Source organism: Cervus canadensis, chromosome 18 (assembly GCF_019320065.1).
Source record: "Cervus canadensis isolate Bull #8, Minnesota chromosome 18, ASM1932006v1, whole genome shotgun sequence".
Classification (NCBI taxonomy): Eukaryota; Metazoa; Chordata; class Mammalia; order Artiodactyla; family Cervidae; genus Cervus; species Cervus canadensis.
This window is the reverse complement of record NC_057403.1, coordinates 26778056-26803006: the sequence shown is the minus strand read 5'-3', so window position 1 is coordinate 26803006 and position 24951 is coordinate 26778056. Positions and strand designations below refer to the sequence as shown.

Here is a 24951-nt window from a genome sequence, read left to right as displayed (position 1 = left end):
TCAGAACTGCCACAGCAGTTCATTTGTATCCTCTGGCATTGCACCTAGAGTCACTTGTGTCCTTCCCTCTTGGACTGTCAAGTTCCTTGAGGTCAAGGACTATATCTTGATCACCTTTATATCCCCCAGCACCGCGCCTTAGAATGGAGGGGGTCTACAGATGCTAGATTAAGCATTTTAGAATTTAAGCATCCTTCCACCAAGTTGTCCGCTTTCTTCCTTTAGGGCTGGACCCATTATCCAGCTGTCCGTCTTTTACTCTTGGCTCTTCAGAGAGGTAACTCTCTTGAGCTAAGACAAAGAACTGAGAAACACAGGAACACAGAAACAGGTCTTAGAGTTACCCAGTTGGAGATGGGCTCTAGGTCCTAAACTTTGAGTGCCTACACCATCTTGCTGAGCTGATTCTGTTCCCCACCCTACTCCCCCAGCCTGGGAGTTGTATCATCTCAAAGCAACAAACCACCCTCATCAAGCAGCCTTCTCTGCAGCGAGGTTCAGGCAGCCCAACCGGTTCCTGATGTAACAGGGAGGTGCTGGAATGAAGACGGGCGCTGCCTGGACAAGGCAAGATCTTCTTTTAAGAGTGGACTCTTGGGACTTCCCTAGTGGTCCAGCGGTTAAAACTGCATCTTCCAGTGCAGCGGGTGTGGGTTTGATCCTGGTCTGAGAGCTATGATCCCACAAACCTTGTGGCCAAAAAACCAGAACATAAACAATAGAAGCAATATTGTAACAAATTCAATAAAAACTTTAAAAATGGCCGATATTAAAAAAAAAAAAAAACCCTTTAAAAAAAGATGACTGGGCTCTTTACCCCAGCCTGATGGGATACACAGAGCTAGCAGGCCTAGCGGGGGAGGGCTGGGTCTTACTCAGCAACAGTCGTCTTGAACCCCAGAAGCTGGAACATTGGTTCAATTCTCCTCCTGCCCCCACACCCCAGTCCCCGACATCCTGTCCCTCTTTAGCCTCAGGAAGCCTCCTCTATCTTTCTAACAGCACCTCCCCGTCTGCAGAGCTGTCTGAGGAGACAGTCTTTGAGAAACCGTCAAGCACAGATGACCAGATCACCATGGATGTCACGAAAGTTTGGTGCTCCTGGAGGGGACAAGTGAGAAAATGACAGATGGGTGGAGCACCTCCCAAAAAGGTTTTCTGGAGGACACGAGTTTTTTTAATGTGTGATGAATTCTTACCAACTAATTAACAGGGCCTGAAGGAGCTCATTAACCACCATTCTGTCAGCACAGGGTCAACTATGAATGAAGCTGAATGAAGAATGAACAAAATGGGACTTCCCTGGCGTTCCAGTGGTTAAGAATCCCCCTTCCAATACAGGGGACATAGGTTCAATTCCTGATCAGGGAACTAAGATCCCACATGCTGCAGGACAACTAAGCCCGTGAGCCACAACTACAGAGAAGCCCGCATGCCAAAACAAAAGACTGCACATGCTGCAACTAAGACCCAAAGCAGTCACAAATAAAAAATACATAAATAGTAATAAAGAATGACCAGAATGAAGACTCGACCAAGGAGAGCCGATGTGGTGTACTGAAGTCCCACCAGACCTGCTAACGAAGGAGCACTTCGGCCTGGATCACTTAGAAAAACAGACCAGCCCAGCACCATCACCTGTCCGGCTCCAGAGAACTTTTGCAACAAACTGATTTCCCTGTTTTCCTTTCCATCTCATGCAAATGCTGCTAATAATAACGTGAGCCAGTTTATTGATGTCCTACTCTGTGGCAGGTCTTGCGCTAAGAGCTTGAAGTGCATGATCTCACTGAAATCCCACAGAGTTCCTGTGAGGCGGGTATTACAATTATCCACAGTCTGTAGGCAGGAGAACCACAGCTCACGGAGGTTAAACCACTCACCCTAGGTCACACAGCCAGGGCGTGGTGAGGCCAGCATTACAACCCCAGATTCCAGAGCCTGCACCTGTATCACTCCTGTCCTGTACTGTGTCCTGCAGAGGGTCTCAGCCTGCCCACCTAGAACCTTGTATGAATTAGACCCATGCCCTGAGAGCTGAGGGGCAAAGCTTCAGAGAACCCCCACTAGTCCTCTTCAACAGGTGTCCTGTTTTTTAATTTTTATTTGCTTAATTTTTGGCTGTGCTGGGTCTTTGTTGTTGTATGGACTTTCTCTAGTTGCAGCGAGTGGGGGCTACTCTCCAGTTGTGGTGGACAAGCTTCTCATTGTGGTGGTGTCTCTTGTGGCAGAGTACAGGCTCTAGAGTGCACGGGCTCAGTCACTGTGGCCTGTGGACTTAGTTACTCCAAAGCATGTGGGATCTTCCTGGACCAGGGATCGAACCAGCATCCCCTGCATTGGCAGGCGGATTCTTAACTGCTGGACCACGAGGAAAGTCCCAGTTGTCCTTTAGCGGTATGTGGTCTGCAAAGCCATATATAGCAGCTCTGAGCAGACATACATTGATTTCAGCGAATTAAAATGCAATCTCAAAAATGACAGAATGATCTCTGTTTGTTTCCAAGGCAAACCATTAAAGACACAGTAATCCAAGTCTATGCCCCAACCAGTAATGCTAAAGAAACTGAAGTCAAACAGTTCTATGAAGACCTACAAGACCTTCTAGAACTAACACCCACAAAAGATCTCCTTTTCATTATAGGGAACTGGAATGCAAAAGTAGGAAGTCAAGAAACACCTGGAGTAACAGGCAAATTTGGCTTTGAAGTACAGAATGAAGCAGGGCAAAGGCTAACAGAATTTTGTCAAGAGAATGCACTGCTCATAGCAAACACCCTCTTCGAATAACACAAGAGAAGACTCTACACATGGACATCACCAGATGGTCAACACCAAAATCAGATGGATTATATTATTTGCAGCCAAAGATGGAGAAGCTCTATACAGGCAGCAAAAACAAGACCGGGAGCTGAATATGGCTCAGACCATGAACTCCTTATTGCCAAATTCAGACTTAAATTGAAGAAAGTAGGGAAAACCACTAGACCATTCAGGTATGACCTAAATCAAATCCCTTACAATTATACAGTGGAAGTGACAAATAGATTCAAGGGATTAGATCTGATAGACAGAGTACCTGAAGAACTATGGACGGAGGTTTGTGACATTGTACAGGAGGCAGGGATCAAGACTATCCCCAAGAAAAAGAAATGCAAAAAGGCCAAATGACTGTCTGAGGAGGCCTTACAAATAGCTGTGAAAAGCAGAGAAGTTAAAGGCAAAGGAGAAAAGGAAAGATATTCCCATTTGAAAGCAGAGTTCCAAAGAATAGCAAGGAGAGATAAGAAAGCCTTCCTCAGTGATCAGTGCAAAGAAATAGAGGAAAGCAATAGAATGGGGAAGACTGGAGATCTCGTCAAGAAAATTAGAGGTACCAAGGGAACATTTCATGCAAAGATGGGCACAATAAAGGACAGAAATGGTATGGACTTAACAGAAGCAGAAGATATTAAGAAGAGGTGGCAAGAATACACAGAAGAACTATACAAAAAAGATCTTCATGACCCAGATAATCACAATGGTGTGATCACTCACCTAGAGCCAGACATCCTGGAATGCAAAGTCAAATGGACCTTAGGAAGCATCCCTACAAACAAAGCTAGTGGAGGTGATGGAATTCCAGTTGAACTATTTCAAATCCTAAAAGATGATGCTGTGAAAGTGCTGCACTCAATATGCCAGCAGATTTGGAAAACCCAGCAGTGGCTCAGGACTGGAAAAGGTCAGTTTTCATTCCAATCCCAAAGAAAGGCAATGCCAAAGAATGTTCAAACTACCGTACAACTGCACTCATCTCACACACTAGCAAAGTAATGCTCGAAATTCTCCAAGCCAGGCTTCAACAGTACGTGAACCGTGAACTTCCAGGTGTTCAAGTTGGTTTTAGAAAAGGCAGAGGAACCAGAGATCAAATTGCCAACATCCGCTGGATCATTGAAAAAGCAAGAGAGTTCCAGAAAAACATCTAATTCTGCTTTATTGACTATGCCAAAGCCTTTAACTGTGTGGATCACAATAAACGGTGGAAAATTCTTGAAGAGATGGGAATACCAGACCATCTGACATGCCTCTTGAGAAATCGGCATGCAGGTCAGGAAGCAATGGTTAAAACTGGACATAGAGCAACAGACTGTTTCCAAATAGGAAAAAGAGTATGTCAAGGCTGTATATTGTCACCCTGCTTATTTAATTTAAATGCAGAGTACATCATGAGAAATGCTGGACTGGATGAAGCACAATCTGGAATCAAGATTGCTGGTAGAAATATCAATAATCTCAGATATGCAGACGACACCACACTTAAGGCAGAAAGCAAAGAACTAAAGAGCCTCTTGAAAGTGAAAGAAGAGAGTGAAAAAGTTGGCTTAAAACTCAACATTCAAAAAACTAAGATCATGGCATCTGGTCCCATCACTTCATGGCAAATAGATGGGGAAACATTGGAAACAGTGAGAGACTTTATTTTCTTGGGCTCCAAAATCACTGCAGATGGTGACTGCAGCCATGAGATTAAAAGATGCTTGCTTCTTGGAAGAAAAGCTATGGCTAACCTGAACAGCATATTAAAAAGCAGAGACATTACTTTGCCAACAAAGGTCTGTCTAGTCAAAGCTATGGTTTTTCCTGTAGTCATGTATGGATGTGAGAGTTGGACCATAAAGAAAGCTGAGTACCAAAGAATTCATGCTTTTGAACTGTGGTGTTGGAGAAGACTCTTGAGAGTCCCTTGGACAGCAAGGAGGTCCAACCAGTCCATCCTAAAGGAAATCAGTCCTGAATATTTATTGGAAGGACTGATGCTGAAGCTGAAACTCCGATACTTTGGCCACCTGATGCAAGGAGCCAATTCATTAGAAAAGACCCTGATGCTAGGAAAGATTGAAGGTGGGAGGAGAAGGGGACGACAGAGGATGAGATGGCTGGATGGCATCACCGACTCAATGGACATGAGTTTGAGTAAACTCCGGGAGTTGGTGATGGACAGGGAGGTCTGGCGTGCTGCAGTCCATGGAGTCCCAAAGAGTTGGACATGACTGAGTGACTGAACTGACTAACTGAAACTGTGTTCTTACCAAATGAAAACAGAGAACTAAGAGATTAAATGGTCCTCACTGAGCATATGCCCCAGAACGAACCTGCAATTGCCTCCGATTCCAGATGCCTCTAATAGTTTGAGCATCTTGCCACACCAAGGATGTGTTTAAAGATAGTCTTCTAGTGTTTAAAGATAGGTGCTTTTATATAACATCTCTAAACACAAGCCTATTGTTTCGTGTGCACAACCCGAGAAATTCCGTTCACATTCTGGAGAAAAACAAACTGGGTGTGCCACAGGGAACTCTGCTCACTGTTACGTCGCAGCCTGGAGAAGGCAGTTTGGAGGAGAATGGTTACATGTGTACGTATGGCTGAGTCCCTTTGCTGTCCACTGGAAACTACCACAGTGTTGTTCATTGGCTATACTCCAATATAAAATGAAAAGTTAAAACAACAACAACAACAACAACTGGCCGTGCCAGACTTATGATTATTTCCCTTTGGCACCTTCCTGATTTTCAAGGGTAATTTTGGCTTTACATGATTTATGCTGTAAATGCTAATCTAGAGTCTGGTGTCCCTCTCTCCCCACTCTCTCCCCTTCTCCCATTTAAACTGCTTCGGTGAGTTTTGTGTTTCCCAAGTGTCCAGTGTCCAGTGGTTGGGCAGGTTGGGAAGAGAGGTGTAGGAGGGTCCTCATCGGCAGAGAGAGTCCCCGCAGTTCAGGTAATGGGACCCTCAGCAGGAGAATCTTCCCAGGTTCAGCCTTGCTTTGGCTGCACCTCATAGGGTAAGCGGAGTCAGCCAGAGTCACCAAGCCTGCCTCTGTGTCACCCCAGCCCCAAGTCTGACTGATCTCCTAGTTCTCACTCTGAGAATACCAGTAAGCCCCTGATTTCCCACAGGCCTTGGCCCAGTCCGCCCCAAATCTGCCAGAACTTGAGTGTGGGTGGGAGGCGAGGCCCAACCCTGATTGCTACATTACAGACACACCTAGGGGCTGGGAGCCAGCCTCCTTGGGCTCAGGGAAGGGCAGCACCCCAGGGTCTCAGGGTCTTGTGAACATCGAGGTGAAAAGCCTAGAATCCTTGGAGAGAAAGGGGGCCAGGGTATGAGGTATGGGGTATGGAGAGGCAGAGCCCAGGGCATCCCTATCTCATCCTTTCCTCCTTCTGCCGGTGTTGTGGTCACACCCAAGGACACAGTCATTTTGCCCAGCAGGTCTGGCTTCTTCCCTTGCCACCCAGCCTCTGCTCTGCGTACACTTTGCTTAAACTTCTCCCAGGAAGACTTCCTAGATGCAGCCCACTTATTTCTTTTTTTTTATTTTTCGAGAAATAGAGTTTTATTTCATTATGATAGATTCAAACCAAGGTTATAAAAGACCAAGGACAATGACTAATACATTCCATGAAAAGATTTTGTTACTGCTTGACAGTGACCTGTGCTAGAATTACTTTTGTTTTTTCGAAAATATCAAACAACGACTGAATTGGAAAAATTTTCATGTAATTCTCATGGGTGAATATTCCCAGAATACGATATAAAAGTTGACCAACTTGGAGATAGGCCATCTCATTTACCTACTTTATCTCAATACTTCTTATACATTATAAGCTACATTCACAAGTGCCTAACAGAGGCTAAGACTCTGTTGAACCCACTTAATGCTGACCCCGCTTCCATTTTCTAATTCCCAAATGTTTATTAAACAGCTTTTTTGGCTCTTGGTGCTAAGGATTCGAGATGGACAGAAATCTGTCCTGTGAAGCTTCTGTTCCATTAAAGGAGACAGATTATAACCTAACAAAAAAATTAAGAAACAAGATCATTTCAGAGGATGACAAGTTCTGTGAAGAAAGAAAGACCAGGTGATGTGAGAGTGGCTGGGGAGGTGACCTTGGTTAAGCTGGCTCGGGGATTTGCATTTAGACCAAAAGTCATTAAAGTTTTAGCCTCTTGATGATCCCAGGTTTCAGGGACAGGTAACAGCAGCGTTCTTTGGGAGACTGTCCAAGCACATCTGGGTTGACATTGGACAGAGAGACCAGAGCCAGAACACGCTGAGCCATGCTCAGGGGTTGAAATTTTATTTGATGGTTAATGGAATTTGTGGGCTTTCCTGGTGGCTCAGCAGTAAAGAACCCACCTGCCAATGCAGGAAACTCGGGTTCCATCCGTGAGTCTGGAAGATCCCCTAGAGAAGGAAATGGCAACCTACTCGTGTTCTGACCTGGAGAATCCCATGGACAGAGGAGCCTGGCGGGCTACAGTCCATGGGGTCGCAAAAGAGTCAGACATGATTTAGCCACTAAACAACAACAGTGGGGTTTGTGGGGGATTCTGAGCAGGGGAGACTCTGGCTGCTGCGGGAGAACGGATGTTAGGAGAAACTCAAAAGTCAGAAGCTACGTCAAGAAGCTGCTTCAGAGGTCCCGGCAGGAGAAAGGGCTGGCCTTCTGTTTTACGAGAATCCTTTACACCAGAGGGCCTCAACCTGCCTCACCTGGTGCTTTAAACTTTGGAGGGTGGCTTTCAGCCCTTTGGACCATGAACGCCCCAAGTCCAGAACTATGTTGACCACCTCGACCCCTCAATCCCCAGCTTCTCCCTCAATCCCTCAGGGATTGGCAGGAGGCAACGTGAGGTCCAGCAGTTTCTGTCGCTCACCCACTCTCCCTGAAGGAAGCCAGCTGTCAAGCCAGCTGTCAATTCAGCTGGAAGGACTGAGCGGCAGCGCGGGGACGGACGCGCTCTCCCCCCTGTGGCTGCGAGGAGGTACTGCAAGGCCCTCCCTAACCAGGAGAGATCCAGAAAGGGTGAAAGTGTTCGTGGCTCAGCCGAGTCCGACTCTTTGCGACCCCCGTGGACTGGAACCCGCCACGCTCCTCTGTCCGTGTAATTCTCCAAGCAAGAATTCTGGAGTGGGTTGCCATTCCCTTTGCCAGGGGATCTTCCCAACCCAGGGATCAAACCCAGGTCTCCTGCACTGCAGGCGGATTCCTTACCGTCTGAGCCACCAGGGAAGCCCCTGAGATTCAGAGATGAATATAAAGCAGGAACCCCGGCTTAAGGACAAACGTGAGAAACGGATGCACGTCAAATCATTTCCCCTAAGTCTGCTTTGGGCCCGGCTTCTTTCATTTCTTCATCAACTATTTGATGAGCCAGGCCCTGAGCTAAGCCCTGGGAACTGAACCTCCCCTTCCCCCTCATGCCAGTCATTTTGTACACCCCTCTCAGGAGGAAGGGGCTTCCCCAGTGACTCAATGGTAAAGAGTCCGCCTGCAATGCAGGAGATGTGGGTTCGATCCCTGGGTGGTGAAGATCCCCTGGAGGAGGACATGGCAACCCACTCCAGTATTCTTGCCTGGAGAATCCCATGGACAGAGGAGCCTGGCGGGCTGCAGTCCATAGGGTCGCAAAGAGTCGGACACAACTGAGTGATCACACTCAAGAGGAAGGTGTTACCCGCTCCAAACCCGTCTTCCCTCCTCCCTGCCCCAGACCATCAGTGTCCTATTAAAGAGAATAAAATCTGCCAAAGTCTTAGGGATACAAGATTCATGTTTTATTTCCACAGAGAAACTCTAAAGTAGGACGCTCCTCCTGAATTTTTGTCACAGTGACTTCAGGTCACAGAATGGAGCCGGTGCAGAAACGGCTGGGGTACCCCCGAGACTGGAGGTCAAGGAGACATCACCACCGTGTGCGGGAGCAGACAAGGGACAGGCAGGCAGGACTCCAAGCTAGAAAAGGCAGGTGTCGGCACGCGGACCAAGGGCTGGGGCAGGGGCACAGTCTGGTCCCTTGACGACTCATGTTTCTCAGGGCCTCAGTCGCGGTCAGAAGTGGTTGTCCAGAAGAAAAGAGAAGATGGTAGAACGCCGGCCACTCCCAGATCTGTTGAAACCAGGCGTTCTCTCATCTCCCTCAGCTGCTGTGCCCACAGTTCCCTCATGTCCTGCCCATGCCACCTGCGGGCTCCTCTCTCTCCTCCCTAAAACAAGTATTACCCCTTTCCAGCCTGGCGACTCACTTCTTCCCACCCCTGAAACTTTACACCTGAAAGGCTCATCCCACAGCCCCCTCCCCGCTCCACATACAATTCCTATCCTGTTCCTGCTCCTTAATCTAATGTGCGTTCCTATCCCTGCCTGGCCCACCCAACACTCAGAGGGTGCATTCCCAGTGTTCTAGGTCATTTTTAAAAAACTCTTCTAAGTATTTATTTTAACTGAAGTATAGTCTTCTTTTCAATTTTTAAAAATATTTTTTGGCCAAGCCATGCGGGATCTTAGTTCCCCAACCAGGGATCAAACCCACACCCCCTGCATTGGAAGCTCAGAGTCTTAACCACTGGACCACCAGGGACGTTCCCGGTCATTTTCTTATGAGTCTTTCTCCACAAGCCACACTCGGGTGTCTCCTCCTCCTTAACACCTTTAGCATGTTCTTCTAGAACAAAGGGAAGGCCCAGCCCCCGGCCCTGACCCCAGGTGACTATGCCTCAGCTCCTGATACTCACCTACCAAAACTTCACCCACTGCAGCAGGCCAGGGTGCATCCGGGAAGCCTGTGGGGTAAGGAGAAGGTCTGAATGGACAGTGCATCGTCCCCCATGCACCCTCTGGCCTCAGACCCCTTCTCTCGAGAGCCAAATTTTCTCGGGCCCAGAACTTACCGAGGAAGAAACCGTGACTCCCCCCTGTAAAGAGAAGATCAGAGGAGGTGAGGTGAGGGCCTCCATGACTGCTCTGTACTCAGCCATGTCCTCAGGGCTCAGGAAGGGCCCGTGGCCCTGGCAGGTTCAGACCAGGGTCATCCCAGAGATCCTTTGGTCTGACGGCAGCCCTTCAGCCACAGCCAATTTCTCATCCTGCATGCATTTTACGCAAGATGATACTGAATGTGGTCCCTGAGCATGCATTGACCAAGGGGAGTGAGAAGAGGAAAGGCAGTCTCCCTCTGCCTGCCCGGGGGATGAGCGAAGTGGATATACCCACAGGAGTATTAACTGCAGCTTCACCTCCTTTCAGGGCAGGGGCTTTATTATTCTGAGAGATGGAGGGAAATACTGGCAGTTCATTTGCTTGTTAACCAGCCGAATTAGTATTTAGCATATTCCTTTACTGAATTTATAAAATTGTTTCTTTGAGACTGAATAAAGCAAAATCCTCACTTTTCTATCCTGTTACTTCCTTTATGAAAAGGAGCCTTCATTTTCCCACCAACCAAGAGTTTCTGGGTCAGCCTCCTCTCCCCTAGAAAGGTCAGCAGTTAGAGATGGAGAGCAGATTTGCTGTGGGTCCTGTGATTTTTGAGGTGGCTTATGTTCCTCATTGAGAGGATCCCAGTTTTCTCCATGGCATGTGATGCAGTCACGTTCCCCTGTAAACTCTTCTGAGAGGGTGAGCAGTTGCAAGTCTTACCTTAGCAGGGGTCTTGGCTGGGTACTGCCCGCCAAGGGCTGTAGGGGGTCCCTGCTGGTTGTAATTGTAGTTCTGTGGAAGGAAGCAGTGGAGGGGTGAAAGGTAGGGGATCAGGAGAGAAGGGATGAAGGCATTTTATTCCCACCCCCCTGCTCTGGCTGGACCTTTCTCAAAGCCCCTGCCTCCTCCCCTCCTCATGTCATGAGTTTGCTTCTATAGCATCTCCTTCAGCCACACCCCATGCCTTCACCTCACTTCACCTCCCAGCCCAGATGGCCTGGCCTCCCTTGTCCTTCTTTGCCTCTCCCAGCATCTCAGGTGTCACTGAGGAGGCGAGGAGAGGAGACCAAGGAAAAAGTGAAGTCTGAATCAGGTGGTCAGGTGGCAGTTAGCTCACCTTAGCAGTCACAGCTACTGCATCTTGCCATCCTGTGCCAGGCTGAGAAAATGATAGAACCGGGCGTGAGGAGGGGGAATTTCAGATTGGCAGATTGGCCAAACCAAGAGCCGGGTGGACTTCCCAGGTGGTGCTAGTGGTAAAGAACCCGCCTGCCAATGCAGGAGACTTAAGAGATGTGGGTTCGATCCCTGGGTCAGGAAGATCCCCTGGATGAGGGCATATCAATCTTCTCCAGTGTTCTTGCCTGGAGAATCCCATGGACAGCGGAGCCTGGTGGGCTGCAGTCCACAGGGTCGCAAAAAGTCGGACACGACTGAAGTGACTTAGCTTGCACAAGAGCTAGGCGGAGAGGGACCATGGGCCTTCTAGGGCATTCTGAGGGAGGGACTCACCTGGCCAGCCCCACCTGCCCTCTTCTGAAGCGATGGCACGTCCTCGCCCTGGAAGGAAGGGGGAGTCAGAATGAGGGAGGCCTCGCGGTCCTTCAGGTCTTGCCAGACTCTCACCACCCAGGCTCTGCCCTCCTTCTGGAGGCCAGCGTCCCACCTGACCCGCCCACCCCTCTCGGGGTCCGTGATAGGTGCTGCCTATGGTGAAGGTGGCGGGCCAGGAGGAAACTGATGGCCCGGATAGATAGAGGACAGGTTGCCACACTCAGTGGGCCGTGACGAGGAGAGAACGGGTTTGGCAGCCCCACCATCGCCCAGGCACCTGCAGCGCTGGCCTGAGCCAGGATAACAAGAGAGGGAACCTACACAAGCTCCCAGGGCAGAGCCCGCGCGTCAGCCCCACCCATCTGCAGCCTGCAACACGCCCTGCTCCCCTCACAGGGGCATCCCTCTTCCCAAATGCTGTTCTCTACGGGGTCTTTGGAAGGCCTGGCTGGTTCCCACAGAGGCCAAGTCAAAGGAGAGAGAGGAAAAGGAGAAATATAGGAAAGCAGACAGAGCCCTTAAGAAGCACTGCAGGGACTTCCCTGGCGGTCCAGTGGCTAAGACTCTGCACTTCCAATGCAGGGGGCCCGGGTTCGATCCCTGATCATGGAACTAGGATCCCACATGCCCCAACTAAGGGTCCCCCTGTGAGAACAAAGATCAAAGGTCCTGCATGCTGCAACTAAGGAAATGAATAAATATTTTTTAAAAAGCCAAGGAAATGAATAAGTATTTTTTTAAAAGAAGAAGCACTGCAGGTGCGCAGGCTCCCTCCCCTCCTCTGATCAAGGCAAGGGGAAATCTTGCCGGTCTCTTTCTCAGGCTCAGGATGTTCTTCCCAAATCTGGCTTAACTCTCCACCTTATCCATACCTGCTATTGACTTCTTTTTCTTTCTGTCACTGACTTCTAACCCCACTTCTCCAGGGGATCTTCCCGACCCAGGGATCGAACCCGGGTCTCCCGCGTTGTGGACAGATGCTTTACCATCTGAGCCACCAGGGAAGTCCTCTAGCCCCACTACCAGCCCCAAAAGCGTGGACACAAACTGGAGGACCACAGGCCTCCACAGGCATTTTTTGGCTTGGTCCGAATGTGTAAATTCAATTAGTTGTGAACAGTTGAAAGCCCTAGCTTTTCTAGAAAAAAATCAAGACAGTGTGGCCCCATCTGTCCAGCCTCACGTGCCCACGTGGACAAGGGAGCCTGCAACCCTGGCCTCAGTGCCCAAGAGTCCTGATTCCCAAAGGCCACTAGCCCCATGAAACCTAAGTGTGGCCTTCAACAGGGCGCTAAGACCCTGCCCATCCTTCCTAGAACTCAGATAACTAGACCCCCCCACCCCGCACCTGCCTGCACACAACCTTGACCCTCCCTCCTCCTCCTCCCCCCATAGATACTACCCTCCCACTGCCCTTCAGCTTTCCTCCTGAGTGACCCTGTTTCGGCCCTGAGAGTTGAGCCCAGCCCCAGGCCCCTCCATCTCCCCCACCCCGCGACCCCCGCCCCCTGCTCCCCCTGCAGTACCCACCCAGCTGTGACTCCCCCCGAGCCAGGCCACACCCAGCAGGAGCAACAGCAGAGAGGAGACAGTGGCCAGCTTCATGATCTCCCGCCTGTGAAGCCCTCGACTCTCGACCTCAGCTTTTATCTCCAGGAGGACCTCCCACCCGCCTCCCTTCTCCGTGACTCACAGCTTCCTTCTCCCACCCCACCTCCGCTGGGCATGCACACAAGGAGGAAAGTGGGGACCGAGGGAGGCACCTTCCCTCAGCAGGGAGGAAGCAGAAAGGAATCTCCACGCCGCTGCCCAGGGCCCCGAGCCCCATGTCCCCAGAGCTGAGCGTCCTGACCCCCAAACCAGGGGTTCCACGGCCCTTACCTCAGTAATGACTTTCCAGTTCAAGAAAGGAGTGTTGTGTTTGAAATCCTGGAGGAACAAGGAAAGATGAGTGGGCCACAGGGAAAGAGGATTCAGAGGGTGGAGTGTGGCAGGCTGTTGTGAAAGTTTCAAGATCACGTGCAAGAACAGGTTTTGGGGGTTTTTGGCGCCTGGGTGTAGTTTGGGGTTAGATGAAGATAAGCCTCCAGGAGACTGAGGGTGTTAGCATCGCTGATGGTACTGGTGATAAGACTTGGGGGAGATGACGCATCTCAGAAGTGAGAAGAGGGGGACTTTTGTGATAGGTAGACTGGAGCAGAGGGGTAGCTGCCTTGAGGGAGGGAGGGAAGAGAGACAGGATCACCAGGATTCCCAGTTCTTCAAAGAGTGAGAGTTCTCCTACCTCCCAGAGCCGCCTGAAGTAGAGGAGGGCACGAGTGCTGGGGGGTGGGGCCTGGCCCTGTGGATGAAAGTGGGGAGCCGGTGAGCAAGGAGCCTGTCCCCACCCACCCTCACCTGAACCCCTGCTCCTGCATCCCTCAGCCTTCAGAATTCACTGTGACTGAGGTCTGGGGGGAGCTGGTGCCTCCAGGGACACCAGAATACTGTTTTGGGGGACAGGGAGAGGGAGGCTAGGCCTCTGGAGCCATTAGCCACCCCTCGGTCACCCCCACAGCACATGACAACATTCTTCCCTAGCCCAGTCCCCCACCCCCACCCCCAGCCTCAGGGAGAACACAACCTCAGGCCTTGCCCCCTGGACCGTCCCACCTTACTACCTGCCCACCTCCCAGAGATGTGGAGCCGAAGTCCCCCCTTCCAACCACCCCGCCCCCCCACATGCCTCAGAACAACAGTGGAGACGTTAAGAAAGGAGCAGAGACCAGGAATGTGGGATAGCTAAGATTTATTTTGGAGCAAGCATTGAGGTTAGTAGGGAGATAGTGGTGATTTAAGAATGGGTGGGAAGGGGGTTCCCCTCCATCTGGTAGCTCTGTGTCTGGAAGTCACGGGGTGCGAAAGCTCCTCTGGTCCTGGGCAAAGAAAGAAGTTCCAAGGGGGAGCTCAAGGGCTAGGGATTTGGGGAGCAGTGGACCAAGGCAGGGGTAGATGGGACCTCCACATCAGAAATCTACAGGGACCTTTGCGCCCACGGTTGTCATGCAATCAAGTCCAGCTCTTGGGCTTGGAAACCCCCATACCTGCCAGGAACGTGTGGGCCCCTGTCCTCATTCCTCATCTGAGTCCTGGCTCCCTCATTGCCCCTCCCCCTACCATGAAGGAGGTGGATGGCTCCATCCTCTTCTCTGCCCATCTCTTGTGTCCTGTCCCTTTCCTGGGAGATCTGCTCCCGGGGGAGCCGCGCCCCAGTGAATCCCGCCTGGCAGCGAGCACTCCCTTTACTGCCCCCCTAGATGTACAAAAACGTTTGACCCCCTGGGCAGTATCTGTGCATGCCCTGGTTCTCCCATTAAATTCTTAAGTCCTCATGCTCACAGGCCTGAGCATGGTCCATGGCAAGGAGTCTTACTCTTACCAGAGACCATTCTCTATGAAATAGAAAAGTCTGTTTTCTTCATTTTGTCCCTCCAAGCCAGGACTCTGCTGTAGCTGGGAGCTTCTGCAACTCCCATTTTCAGTCCCCATCTTATTCCCAGAGGGTAACATTCCTGAGGTGGGGACTGCCTCTCTGTCTCCCCACCGACCATCTCCCTCCCCCACGAGTTTTGGAGGGCAAGAATCCTAGTCTGCATTCTTTTACTTGAAAGGTGGTCAGGAACTCTAGTTTCTCCAGTCAGGTGGCTGGAAGGACTGGGATGGGCAGGGGGCATCTGACCGCTGGAGAGCAAGCCCCAGTGGCAAGAAGCAGCTGCTTCTCGGCTCTGGGCTGTCACAGGCCATAGAAAGAGGAGCCCAGTGTTGCCGTATTGTTCTTTGAAAATGAATCAAACCAAAGGATCAGTGGACCACCAATTCTAGCTTCTGCCTTTGATATTTGATTCATTTATTTGTCCTTCACCACCACCACCCCCCACCACTTCCAGTCCACCCCCTCTGCTCTGGAGATACATCTGCTATTCTGGTGTCAGACCAGCCCGGCCAGGGCTTCCCCTGCGAGAGCAAGGGGTAGGCTGGGAGGAAGGACAAGAGGGTTCTGGGCCCCGAGCATCTCCTAAGATTACGTTTGTGCAGGGCCCAGACTGATGCCTGGAGTGTTCACTCCCTTTTCGCTTCTCTCTTGGCATCAATCCTCAGGTGAACTTTAGCTCCCCTTGATGATTCAGTCCATGCCCTGCCTCTCTCTGCCTCTGCTCCCTCCCTTGTTCCTAGGGATTAGGTCTTCTTACTCTCCGGGGAAACTGAGGTTCAGGACTGTTCAGGTCTGCATGTTGAGACATGAAAGAGACCTGCTCCCTCCTTATCCCCCACTCCCAGCTGTTTTGAAATTCTCCCTCTTTTCAGGTCTCAGCTGTCCTTCCTCCTCGTTTTTATCTTTTCTTTTTAAATGACTAGCGGAAATGCTTTCTTAATGACCATCATCACTGTTCCCTGGCTCACCTAGCCGGAGTTTAGCTTTCTTCTCTACATCTCTCTCTTAAAAAGATCGAAATGATGTTGCCTTCAAGTCCTTACCTTGTTTAGGGCATCCCAGTTAATGAAGCCCAGCTTGGATTTAAAATTCTGCAGGGAAAAAAAAAAAGAATGGTCAAATTGGATCATAGTGTGATTGACTCAGGGCCTCAGGACAAGAGAGGCCAAGGGCCACTGCTGACAATCATTATATTGGGTTGGCCAGAAGTTTGATCGGGTTTTCCTAAAGATGGTATGGAAAAACCAGAACAAACATTTTGGCCAACCCAACAGCCCAAAGACTTCAGCCTGTGGGACCAAGAGGCACAGGTTTGGTTTTCCAAAGAAGAGTGAGCAGAGCACTCCTGCCGAACTCACCTTCCAGAAAGTGTCGAAGTTGAAGGGCTCAGAAGATGTCTGAGAGTTCTAAGGGACCAATGAGAAATAGAATGAGAGTAAGAACCCACTCTGTGGGCTGGAGGCGGGGGGGGGGAGGTATGGGTGTTGGGGCGGGGGCGGGGAGGGCAGGCAGGGGTCCTTGACACCATGGTCCAAGAGGAAGGATGTTCTCACTCACCAAGGTGTTGATTCCACTGACAGCTTCGCCTTCTCCACCAGAGCCCTGCCCCTGGGTCGGGAAAAGGGGACTGATGTTCAAGGCTCCATGCAACCTATCGTGCATGCCCCCTATCACCTCTCTCTTCTCAGCCTTTGTACTGTGTACTCTCTGTCACGCCATCCACCCCACTTCTTTCCACAGCACCTAAGAGCTGCCACCTCCAGAAAGCCTTCCTGGACTGATTTGCTGCTTGCTCTCCAGACTAACCCTACCCTGTCCCTTGAATCAAATCCATATTCTTTCTCCCCCCCCCCAATTCTCTGCTCCCCAAACACCACTAGTAGCCAACATGTAGTCCCACCATGCACAGGACACTGTGCCTCTTTCCACCACTTTCCCATGTGGAGACGGCTCTGCTTTACAGAAGGAAACTGAGGCAGAGAGCTGTCCAGCAGCTTTTCTCAGCTCCTGTCTCCCTGTCAGACTCCAGGGCCAGGACTCTGAACCACCTTGGTGTGATTACGATGCAGAAAGCTCTGCAGTAACTGACGGCGTCAACAAGTTAGCTTCGCTGTCCCTGTCTTTCACAAGAGGAAGCCCCGGCTCAGCGAGGTCAACTGACTTGCCTGGAGACACACAGATGACAGGCGATACTGCTGGTGCTCAAACCTCCATCTTTTAACTCAAAATTCACTGCTTTCCACTTGTCAATTCTGTCTTCTTACATTTAGTTTTAAAAAATATCCCCTTGGGACTTCCCCTGTGGCCTGGTGGTTAAGGCTCCTCTTTGCAATGCAGGGAGCACGGGTTTGATCCCTGGTCAGGAAACTAAGGGGCTTCCCAGGTGGCACTAGTCATAAAGAACCCATTTGTCAATGCAGGAGACATAAAGGACATGGGTTCGACCCCTGGGTCAGGAAGATCCCCTGGAGGATGGGATGGCAACCTACTCTAGTATTCTTGCCCGGAGAATCCCCACGGGCAGAGGAGCCTGGTGGGCTACAGTCCATGGAGTCGAAAAGAGTTGGACACGACTAAAGCAACTTAGCATGCATGCACGGGGAACTAAGATCCCAAATACTGTGGGGTGAGTCCAAAAAGTAAATAAATAAAATAAAACAAATATCCCCTTGATGACAGAGGATGTGATGGTTGGATCGCATCACCGATTCAATGGACATGGGTTTGGGTGGACTCTGGCTGTTGGTGATGGACAGGGAGGCCTGGTGTGCTGCAGTCCATGGGGTCGCAAAGGGTTGGACACAACTGAGCGACTGAACTGACTGACTATTCTGTTATTTTTGTCTGTTTTTCCACCTCACTATGTATTTAAGACTTTGGTGTGCAAAAAGAAAACTAAAAATAGAATTACAAATGGAGTTTTCTTAAAACCTGCCTACCCACAAAAGGTTAGTGTCCCTGATCCGTGTGGAGCTCTTCACAGAGCCTTCTCGGTGTAGCCCCTCCTCCCCACCGGGCGTGCTCCTCGCCCTCTCACATAGGCTAGCAGCCTCGCCAGGATGCTTGTTGGAAACCAGAGTCTCAGCCCCACCCCAGTCCTGCTGAATCAGAATCCGTGTTTTCACAAGACCTCTGGGCGCTGCCTGGGGACCTTAGCGCAACACCTCCTCTGTCAGCACAGCGGGTGCTGACAGAGAGCCAGGTTTCCAGGATAACTAGGAAGGAAAGGTATGCTTTCAAAATCAGTTTCAAAACTCGTCACTGAATTCTGTTCACTGGTCAGGTATAGGACATTTGAAACAATCCTGTTTCTAAAAGGACTGGTTTTCATACAATTGTTCACAGCCCCAGTCTGTGGTCTAACATGAGATAGATCATGTAAGGACCTACAGTTAATTATTATTTGGGAGCTTATTAGTCTTTTGAAGAGCATGCCCATGGTTTCCTCCCCCTGGATTATAAATTCCCCACAGACAGGGTTGGGACGGAGGCTTGCATTAGGAGAGGGGTGAGAGGAATTGCATTGAGGAGGGGGCACCGCTGCGGGGATGAACCGCAGTCGCCGCAGGTTTGGCTCTCACCTGACCCCCAGATCCCCCGGACCCGTGTGGGTTGTCACACTGTGGGAGAGACAAAGAGAAGACTCTCAGTCCCCACCCAGACACCTAGTCCAGCCCCGCAGACTGCAGCCTTCGCACCCCAAGGCTGGCCTGGGTCCATCACCCCATCAGCATCTGCCCCCGTTCCCTGCAGGGGCTGGGGGAGCTATCCTCTCCCACTGTCGCCCACCTTCCATGCCTCTTCACACTCACCTCGGGTTTGTTTCCGCCACTGCTTCCAACCCTGCTCCCCGAGGAGGCGTTGGGATTGTATCCCTACAAAGGAGAGCAAGAGTCCATGTGGGGGCTTCAAAGGACTTGGGAGGACCCAGAGTTCCCGAAGTAGGGATTGTTCCCATCCCCTCACCCTCTCCTGGAACATAGAGAGGGGAAGGGACCCCTAGAATCCTTACATGGGAGAAGCCACCATGATCAGAATTTCTAGTGTCCTAGATGCAGGGAAAGTGGCTGGTACAGGGAGCAGTAAGTTATGGCAGCTTACAGCACCTGGCTTGTTCTTGCCTGAGACCTTTCCCAGAACCCCAAGGAAGCCAGCTGTGCCCCTTCTCTGCAGGCCCCCTGGTCAGAGCTCCACCCTCATCCGGCTCCCAGGTCATGGTCCCCTCCTGACCCTCTCATCCCTCATGTAGGGACACTATTATTAGCATCTACACCGCAGTTCTGTAAGTGTCCTTAAGTCTCCACATGTGGTCGTGTCCCCGTCCTCCTGGGAGCTTCCCAAGTAAGTGTCATGTTTCCCTGGGCCCACCTCTCTGGCTCCATCCACCACCCCAGCTCTGGTCAGATTCACCAAGTAGACATGCCTGCAGGAGCAGAGGTTAGACAGGGGGCAGCATCCCCCGTCACCAAGTGGCAAGGGGCTAGGGTAAACACAGTAGGCAGGGCACCTTCTCTGCAGATTAGAGGGCACGCGTCAGCAGTACCGCCTGGTGGGGCTGGAAGGTGGGCAACGCAAAACGGGGGGCCTGGAATGACAACCCCACTGACGCCAGCTACCCTGGGGCTGGCATCTTTCAGGAAGACCTTGGAGTGAGTGTCCTCAGCAGGGACCACCAGGGACCCCATCTCTGCCTGCAATAAATGAGTAGAACATACCCCGCTGGACTCGGAGCTGCCGCTGCTGCCTCCACCACTGCCTCCACCGTGACTGCTGCTGCCGCCATTGCTGCCACCACTGCTGCCGCCACCATGACTGCTGCCGCCACTGCTGCCGCCACCATGACTGCTGCCGCCACTGCTGCCGCCATTGCTGCCGCCACCATGACTGCTGCCGCCATTGCTGCCGCCACTGCTGCTGCTTCCCTGAGGGGCCGGAAGAGACCAGCTTCAGTCACTTCAGTCCTGTCCGGCTCTGTGTGACCCCATGGACTGTAGCCTGCCAGGCTCCTCTGTCCATGGGATTCTCCAGGCGAGAAGACTGGAGTGAGTAGCCATTCCCTTCTCCAGGGGACCTTCCCCACCTAGGGATCCAACCCCCATCTCCCTCATTGCAGGCAGATTCTTTACCGTCTGAGCCAAGAGACCAGAGTGAGGTCTAAAGATGAGAACACCAAGAGAGAAGGTTTTCCTCCCTCTCCCTCCTCCCTCAGGAGTATTTCCCACCCAGTTTGAGAGGAGTAGAGTTTCTCTGTCTCCTCTCCGTGCAGAAATGCTTCAGGTTGCCCCATCCTCTTACCTCAGAGTTGCTAGAGCTTCCACCTGAGCCAGGGGGGTTGGTGCACTGTGGAGGGAAGGGGACGGGTGGGTTTCCAGTTGAAGCTGTTCCCCCAGGCCGGGCTCTCCGGCATCCTTGGCTTGGCTTCCTGTCCCGGTGCATCTCCTCCCCACAAGCCCAGCTCACTCTTCTGAGCCTCATCCCCACGCCCATCTCTCCCCAACCAGTCTGCCTCTTCCTTCCACTCCTCCCCTGCCCGTCTTTCTCTCTGCTGTGTCTCTCCCAGTTTCTATCACATGCATCCAGACACCTCTGCCTCTCCAGGCTTTTCCTCTTACTTCTGTATTTCTGTTGCTGCTGCCTCTCACTGAACCAGGTTGGGTTGCAGCTCCCTGCAGGAAGTGTGAGATGAGCTTGGGATCAGGAAGGACACGGGGGAGGCACCAAGAGTGTGGGCTTGAGGGGAGGGAGGGGGCAAGCATCAGGGTTGATGGTTACTTTACCTGAGGGTTGGCCCCCAGGTTGAATGGCCCTCTGTGGCCTCCCTGAGCATTGGCTCCAAAGCGGCCACCTGAGCCTCCAGAGAACACGTGGTCCCGGGTGTCCCCTGGGCCTCCAGGGCCACCCTGAGAGCCAGGGATGCCATGGCCTCTGGAGGGAGGCTGCCCGTGGGTACCCTGCAAGAACAACATGGCTGCGCTGAGTGTGTGTGACCTCCTCACTCTGGGGTGGGGGAGGGCGGGCAGAGCCGCTCAGAGAGGAACCAGAGCAGGACACGGGTGGGGGGGGGGGGGGAGGCAGGTGGAGAAAGACCCAGGGCAGTGGGGGAGGGAGGCCTGACGTGGAAGGCTCGCCACTGATGAGGAGGCATCCCTCCTTTCAACTGCTTCCCGGGATCCTCAGCCCAGCTGCCCATAGCCTCCCATTTCCGCAGCAGCCTTCCAGCCACTCACCCAAGCTCCGTTGCTGCCGGGAGTCCCCTGCCAGGAGCTGTGGGCAGGGTCCACTCCATGTCCGATGATATTCTCAGCCTGTCTGCCAGCCTCGCTCCCAGTGTTTTCAAGAGCGTGGCTCGCTTCCTTAAGCTTGTGGGCAAGAGCATCCCCCAAGTGGGGGTCCCTGGCCTCCCTGATTCCCAAGCCTGCTTTCTCTCCAGTCCCTCGTTCAACGGCCTTCTCGACTCCATGGATGACGGCTTCTCCCACCACGTGTCCAAGGGCCTCCCCCACCCCATGCCCAATGGATTCCCCAACTTCTCTTCCGGCGTCCTCCTCTCCACCCTGCAGCGGGCTAGCCTCCCCGCTGCCCAGGAGCAGGAACAGCAGGAGGCAGGCCAGAGACCCCTTTAGCTTCATCTCTGCCTCACTTCCTGTCTCCTGAGTGTCTTCTTTCCACCCAGGTTCCCTTTCGAGCCCTGTTGCTTCCCCGGCGTCTGCCGGCCCTCCTCCCTTCTCTCCTTCCTTCTGGCTTCTTGTTCGCCCTCCCTCTGGGTCTGCAGCCTGCTCTCTCCCTCCCCAGATGCCCTTGTCTTCCCAAAGTCCTCCTCCACGCCGCTACTCCTTATAGTGTAGCTGCAAGAAGGTGGCAGGGCTGGGCAGTTCAGGGTCCCTCCCCACAGTGACTCAGATCCAACCACCCGATAGGGTAATGAACTGTAATTGTGAGGCTGAATGTCTGTGTCGAAACAGAGAGGGAGTCCATGCATCAGGGAGGGAGGAAGAAATGGGATGAGTTCAGTGCCAAAGTGTTCTGATTTCCTAACCCCAGGAATTTGGGGCGCGGGGTGGGGGTGGGGGCATCTGGGGAGCTAGGCTGGTGGTGCCTCCTGAAGGTGGTGGGGTGGAGGGGACCTAGGAGGGAGGAATCAGGCAGGACATCAAAAGAGGGAGCGAGGGTATGGAGCCCAGTGGAACAGGACCCATCCTAGGTGTAAGCGAGCCTGGATCCGGGGCACCACAATGGGTGCAGGTGACCTTCGCCAGCCTTCCTGTCTCCTGTCTCGCTCCCCTCCCATACTGCCACCTACAGGTGAGAGCCTGACACTGCCACGCCTTTCAGCCACAAAGAGCCTGGGACCCCAGGCATCAGGCGGGGAGGGAAGAGGCCGCGACCCTCAGAGTGGTCATCAGGGCGTGTCAGTTAGCACCTGGGCTGAGAAAGCTGGGTGTGGAGCAGGGGAGCTGGGCGGGCCGGCCACCCCCAGGGAACGAGTGGGAGGGAAAGACCTAGGGAGGGTGCAGCTGACCCAGGCACCTATCCTGTTTGCCAGGCCTGACCCAGGCACCTATCCTGTTTGCCAGGCCTGGAGGGGGCATGTGTGTGAGCTCATAGCCTGCTGTGAGGGCTGGGACTACACCAGCTCACCCCACCCCACCCCCAGCTGCTCCCCAACGAGCCAGAGCAGCATTGGCGAGGGAGAAGGGGTCAGCACAGTGGTCCTCTCCCCTGTGCCCAGCTCAGGGTGCAGAACTCTAGCATCCTCCGGAGGGCTCATGGCTTGCTGCTCAGCCAGTGTGGCCACTTCTCCCACTCCCATGAACCCCAGGTCCTCCAGTTTCGCACTGCCTTGTATTGCTGGGACTCATCGACCAGTTAGGAGGGGCCAGTTTCCATCTGCCTTTCTCAATGTCTCTCAGTCAGTCTCTCTCCACCCCAGCACCCGCACCCCAACTTGTAACATCCATCACCTCTCACGATGTAAACACTGCCTGTCCTCCACTGCTCCTTCCTACTTCCCTATTTTTCCATTGTTGACTCTTTAATGATAATAATAGTGGCGATGGTAATACAGTAGTAGTCGTCGTCATCTTTGTGGCTGCATCTTTGTGGCTTTGTATGTGCCCCGCACTGGACTAAGTGCTTTAAGGCTCAGACAGCCCTGGAAGAATCAGTCCTATTATTACCCCCATTTAGGGGCAGAGAACTTGGTGCTCAGAGAGGACATTAAGCGTGCAGTAGTGGCAAAGCCCAGCCCAGGCTGGCTCGCTCCTGAGCCTGCTTCCCAGCGTACTCTGTCTTCTTGATGCCTGAGACCCTCCCCTGGTTTTCAGAACTTTCATTCTTCTCTGGGTAAAATTGGTTTGGGTTTTGCTCCGGGGTCCTGTGAGGGGCAGAGAGCAAGAGTAAATCTTAGGCCTCCGGGGTTAGTGACGGGACACCCCACGCCCCCCGGGACTCAACTCGCTGCTCCCCACCCCCACAGGACCTCGGGGCAGGAGGTGGCACACGTGCTCGCCACCTCCAAGACTCCTTCCCGCACTTCCCTCATGGGACATCCTCGCCATGGCATAAAGCTGCCCTGTTCCTTCTTCTTTCTTCTTTCTCTCTCCTTTTTGGAGCCAGCTTACCTTCTTAAGTATATTTTATGAGAATACTTTATATCACTACTCTAAGTAGAAAGCCAGGATCACTGGCCCATAAATACAAAGTACAAAAAAACAAAGTGAGAAGCAAACAATTGTATTACATTATAGCTGGAGGCAGTTCCTGTATCCTCTTTGTTTAAAAAAAAAAAAAAGATTAGCACATCTAAGAGAGTTGTTCTGAGCCCACAAGCACAGAAATGGAGTCTCCTTCTTCACCTAATCAGAAAGTTTCTTAAACATTTTAAGAAAACAGTGAAGTTTCTCACTTTTTGATTCAGACTTATTCAAAGCCCTGTTCACAAGCCATCTAAATTCTCCCATGCCACCAGTAGTCCCATTTCTACCTTCTGGAAAAATACCGCCCTCAGACATCTGTGGACCTGAGGGGTCACTTCAAATCAGTCTGAAGGCATATTTATTAAATACCTGTTGTGTATTAAATACCTGTTGGGTATTTAATAAACAGAAGACTAGGTGCTTTCACATGAATGAGCTCATTTAGTCCTCACTATAATCTCGAGAGATATATATTATTACCATTTTACAGATGAGGTAACTGAGGTCGTGAGCTGTTTAACACACATACAAAATCATATACAAGACCATGGCAAAATGGAGCTGTCAGAATCTGACCTAGATCTGACTCCAAACAGCCTTTTCTCCTACAGCTCCGTGCCTCTTCTCTTCTTTTATGCATAACAGTATCCACAAATCTGATATGCCTAGACTCTCTGATTTCAGCTTTTCTCTCTAATTCACTACTTCATTCATTCAACAAGTGTTTATTGAGTGCTTAGTCTGTGTCATGCCTGTTCTAGGCATGGAGTACAGCATGGAACAAGATCATGAAAATCTCCCTCCTTGGGGAACTCACGTTCACTGAGGGGAGATTGGACAATGAACATATCAGGTGATGAAGAGGCTTATAAAGAAAGATACAAGGGGGTGAGGAAATAGACAAGATGGAGTTTGGGGTTTGTTTTAGTTTGGAGTTTTTTGTTTTCTTGGCTGTGCCTCCTGGCTGGCAGGATCTTAGTTCCCCAACCAGGGATTGAACCAGGTCACAGCAGTGAAAACGCAGAGTCCTAACCACTGGCCACCAGGGAACCCCCTCATAGTGTTTTAAATAGCGTGGTCAGGAAAAGGCTCTCTAAGATGTGATGTATGACCCAAGACTGAAAAGAATTGGGAGTGAGCCGTGAGAGTATCTGGAACCCGGGGACTCCAAGAAGAGAAAATAGGCAAAGGCCCTTAGGCGGGAGCCTGCTTATTCTGTTTGAGGACCACTTGTGGCTGCTGCAGAGGGGAAATGCCAGCGGTTGAAGCCAGACACAACCAGGCCAGACTGTGGAACTTTGGGGACTATGGTGAGGACTTTGACTCCTAATGAGGTAGAACCAGCCAAGGGCTGCAAGCCAAGGAAGGTTGTGACCTGATTCAGATGTTTAACTGAGCAACACACTGGGGTGGGGGTGGGTCTGAGGTGTACAGAGGCCAGGGAGGAGGCTTCAGGGGGAGGCCGGAGGCCGGACTC

The 24951-nt window shown here is 51.7% G+C and overlaps 1 protein-coding gene across 6 annotated transcripts; it reads right to left on the bottom strand.

Moving 5' to 3' along the window:
- Window positions 1–8589: 8589 nt before the first annotated feature.
- DMKN (dermokine) lies at window positions 8590–21615 on the bottom strand. 6 transcript variants are annotated; one of them, XM_043437419.1, is made up of 18 exons: window positions 21006–21615; window positions 20556–20729; window positions 20391–20444; window positions 20074–20118; window positions 19494–19700; window positions 18591–18653; window positions 18360–18398; window positions 16336–16386; window positions 16137–16184; window positions 15822–15869; window positions 13591–13647; window positions 13188–13235; window positions 11265–11312; window positions 10870–10911; window positions 10473–10544; window positions 9725–9748; window positions 9569–9616; window positions 8590–8943 (listed from the first exon to the last, which is right to left on the bottom strand). In XM_043437419.1, the coding sequence occupies exons 1-17, from the start codon at window positions 21405–21407 to the stop codon at window positions 9569–9571; spliced, it is 1470 nt and encodes a 489-aa protein (XP_043293354.1). In that variant the 5' UTR covers window positions 21408–21615; the 3' UTR covers window positions 8590–8943. The 6 variants fall into 6 exon arrangements, with proteins under 6 accessions (XP_043293354.1, XP_043293355.1, XP_043293357.1 ...); XM_043437420.1 differs by having other exon boundaries at window positions 8590–8874; XM_043437422.1 differs by lacking the exon at window positions 10870–10911.
- Window positions 21616–24951: the final 3336 nt, after the last annotated feature.

Coding starts and splice junctions, on each gene's coding strand:
- DMKN (XM_043437419.1), bottom strand. CDS start 21,407: ATGAAGCTAAAGGGGTCTCTGGCCTGCCTCCTGCTGTTCCTGCTCCTG. Junction 20,445..20,555: donor ACCTGGGGGCCAACCCTCAG/GTAAAGTAACCA, acceptor CACTTCCTGCAG/GGAGCTGCAACCCAACCTGG. Junction 9,617..9,724: donor GAGTCACGGTTTCTTCCTCG/GTAAGTTCTGGG, acceptor CTTACCCCACAG/GCTTCCCGGATGCACCCTGG.